The sequence below is a fragment of the Thalia democratica genome, chromosome 6, assembly GCF_965202585.1.
Source record: "Thalia democratica chromosome 6, ktThaDemo2.hap1.1, whole genome shotgun sequence".
Lineage (NCBI taxonomy): Eukaryota > Metazoa > Chordata > Thaliacea > Salpida > Salpidae > Thalia > Thalia democratica.
In genome coordinates this window covers 44,913,181-44,915,694 of record NC_139170.1, presented here as the reverse complement: position 1 = coordinate 44,915,694, position 2,514 = coordinate 44,913,181, and the positions used below count along the sequence as shown (strand labels likewise).

General features: G+C 33.8%; 1 protein-coding gene across 1 annotated transcript; it reads right to left on the bottom strand.

Annotated features, from left to right (window-relative positions):
• Positions 1-343: 343 nt before the first annotated feature.
• LOC145839139 (kelch-like protein 23) lies at positions 344-1,165 on the bottom strand. The gene has a single exon (XM_082946748.1). The coding sequence runs from the start codon at positions 1,163-1,165 to the stop codon at positions 344-346; it is 822 nt and encodes a 273-aa protein (XP_082802874.1).
• Between the last annotated feature and the right edge of the window lie 1,349 nt (positions 1,166-2,514).

Sequence of the window (2,514 nt, the reverse complement as noted above, 5' to 3'; positions counted from 1 at the left end):
ATATATATATGTGTAACTTGTCAATGTCTATATTTACTTATACAAACAATAAAGTTCTAAATATGATATGTGATAAATTTAAAATAAATTATGAAATATCAATAAAATCTGACAAAACTTAAGTTACACTTAACTTTATATACAAACTATTAGTATGCTAGTTTATTCGTTAAAAAGATCGAAACAAAAAATAATTTGTTGGAGTATACAACAACAATGTTCAAAGTTTTGGTTTGTTTAAACTAACGAATTTTTATTTGTATTAGACGTGCGTTAGTTTGAACAAAGTTTTGAACATTGTTGTTATTACACTCAACTTATAATTTTCTTGAAACAAAGTTATCTAGTGAGTTTTATACGAAAACATTGAAGACAAAATGTTTTTACAAACGAACATGTTTTCAGCAAACTCAAAAACCATTTCCGACCACACATCTGTTGTAATATCGTAACAAAATGCTTTAGTTCCATCTTTTCCAGTTATTATAAATTTATTTCCTATTGAGGCGCTTCTAATAAAATAAGCATCTAGTTCAGGTACTTTTGGTGACTTTAACATTGCAAACTTGTTACATTCGTCATCTAAAACTTCGCACAGTTGGTCTTTATCACCCACCACGAACAACTTGTTCTTCAAAACGAACGCGCAGTGACAGTCTTTGGCCACGTTCATGTCCGGCATCGGCCGCCATCTCCTCCCGTCGTACGACTCGACCGACTTCAGTGCTCCCGCGACGCCTTCGCCCCCGCAAACCACCATTTCGCCTTTGAACACGGTGGGAGCCGCGCTCACTCGCGGCCGCTTCATTCCGGCGATCTCCTTCCAGCTGCTGCGTTCCGCGTCGAACTCCAAGCAAGAGGCGGTGATAATCGTGTACCAATCGTCGCGATCGTCGAAGCAACCTCCGATCACGTACACTCTGGTTTTGAAAGCGCAAACGCAAAACCCTTCACGGTCGTCGGGACTCGAGGCCACCACACTCCAGTTGTCGCTTGCAAATGAGTATTTTTGAACTTCCGTGATCACATCCCGGCGACCGTTTCCGCCCCCGAACACATAAATCGAATCTTCGAGGAAAGCCACTTCGGGGTGTATTCGAACTTGTTTGGTGTCTGGGTACTCGAGCCAGTTGTCTCTTACACTTATTGTGAAACTTTGGCGCATGAAACTAATAATTTCCTTGGCAAGTTTGCTTAACCCAAAAATTTTAGCTAATGCGTATAAAATTTCAACTTTTTTCACAGATATATTGTGTATGAAGTAGTCACTTAAACTGATATATAACCTTTCGTCAAAGCAAAGCATGTATTGTTTTAAATCATCTACAAAGTCTTCTGGTTTCATCTCACCTGAAAATATTTCACTTTACAACTACAAATGTATATATACTCTTTTATTTGATTTTGTTTATAAACGATGTTACTAAAAATTTATATATACTAATGTATTTATTCAAATAAATGTACATGAAAGATTAATTTAATATATTTTTCTAGCATGTTTTATTAACTGGTGCTAAAACTATTTAAAAACTAAAATTTGTAATTACATTTTAAGGTGTTATTTAGAAAAAAATAGTAAAACTAATTTTTAAATAATTTTAGTATTTACTTTAAATTTAAAAGAATAAAAAAAAATAACTGTTTTTAAAAGTATCTTTTAAATGAAATAAACTTTCATACCACTTTAAATTCTGTTCTAGCACAGGGGTCGGCAGCCTTTTAAAAGTCGCGGGCTAGTTTATTCAATATTTTTTTTGGGCTGCACTGTATTGAAAAACGTTTTCGCAGGCCGCAGTTATTTTAAAATAGTTGTAGTAATCACTATAAAATAACATTTTGAACTAAAAAACAATAAGTGAGCACTAGTAAAGAGTAAATATTATAAAAAAGAGCAAAGTTGTAAGTTTTTACGACAAAAACTTTTCTTTTTGTTGCTTTTTTAAATTATTCTTTGATTATAATTTACCTCCCGGGCCGCAGATTTTAGCTTTACGGACCGAAGTTTGCCAACCCATGTTCTAATATTTAATTAGCTTTAAAAGAAATCATACAACTTTCGATGAAATTTTATATGGCTGGTCGTCACTTTTACACGAGGCGTGACTTTTGTAAGAAGTTGCATTTGCGAGACGTCACTTTGCACATAATCACCCTGACCTTAACTTAACTTTACTAATGAGGAAACGTTGCTAATCGGCGGGCTTGATTCAAAAAAAAAACAAAGTCCTTTGCGGGTCGGAGGATTTTTAATTATTGGACTACCGGATCCAGTCAGATAATGATTTTTTAGATCCGGTTTCGGCCAGATACTAATTTTATTGGACCGGTAGATAACTATTTTAAATCCATTTAGTTCGCAAAAACTTCTAAAGTATGACACTTTTAGTTAATATTTATTAAGTATTCAAAATTCTTGACAAAGTTCAAAACATTGAGCCTAAGAACAACTACTGGTGTAACAATTTAAGCTAAAACATGCAGTTCTTTATTAAATATTACTTAATTATTAAT

What these genes read in the sequence shown, in the direction of transcription:
- LOC145839139 (XM_082946748.1), bottom strand. Translation starts at nt 1,165, where the DNA reads ATGCGCCAAAGTTTCACAATAAGTGTAAGAGACAACTGGCTCGAGTAC.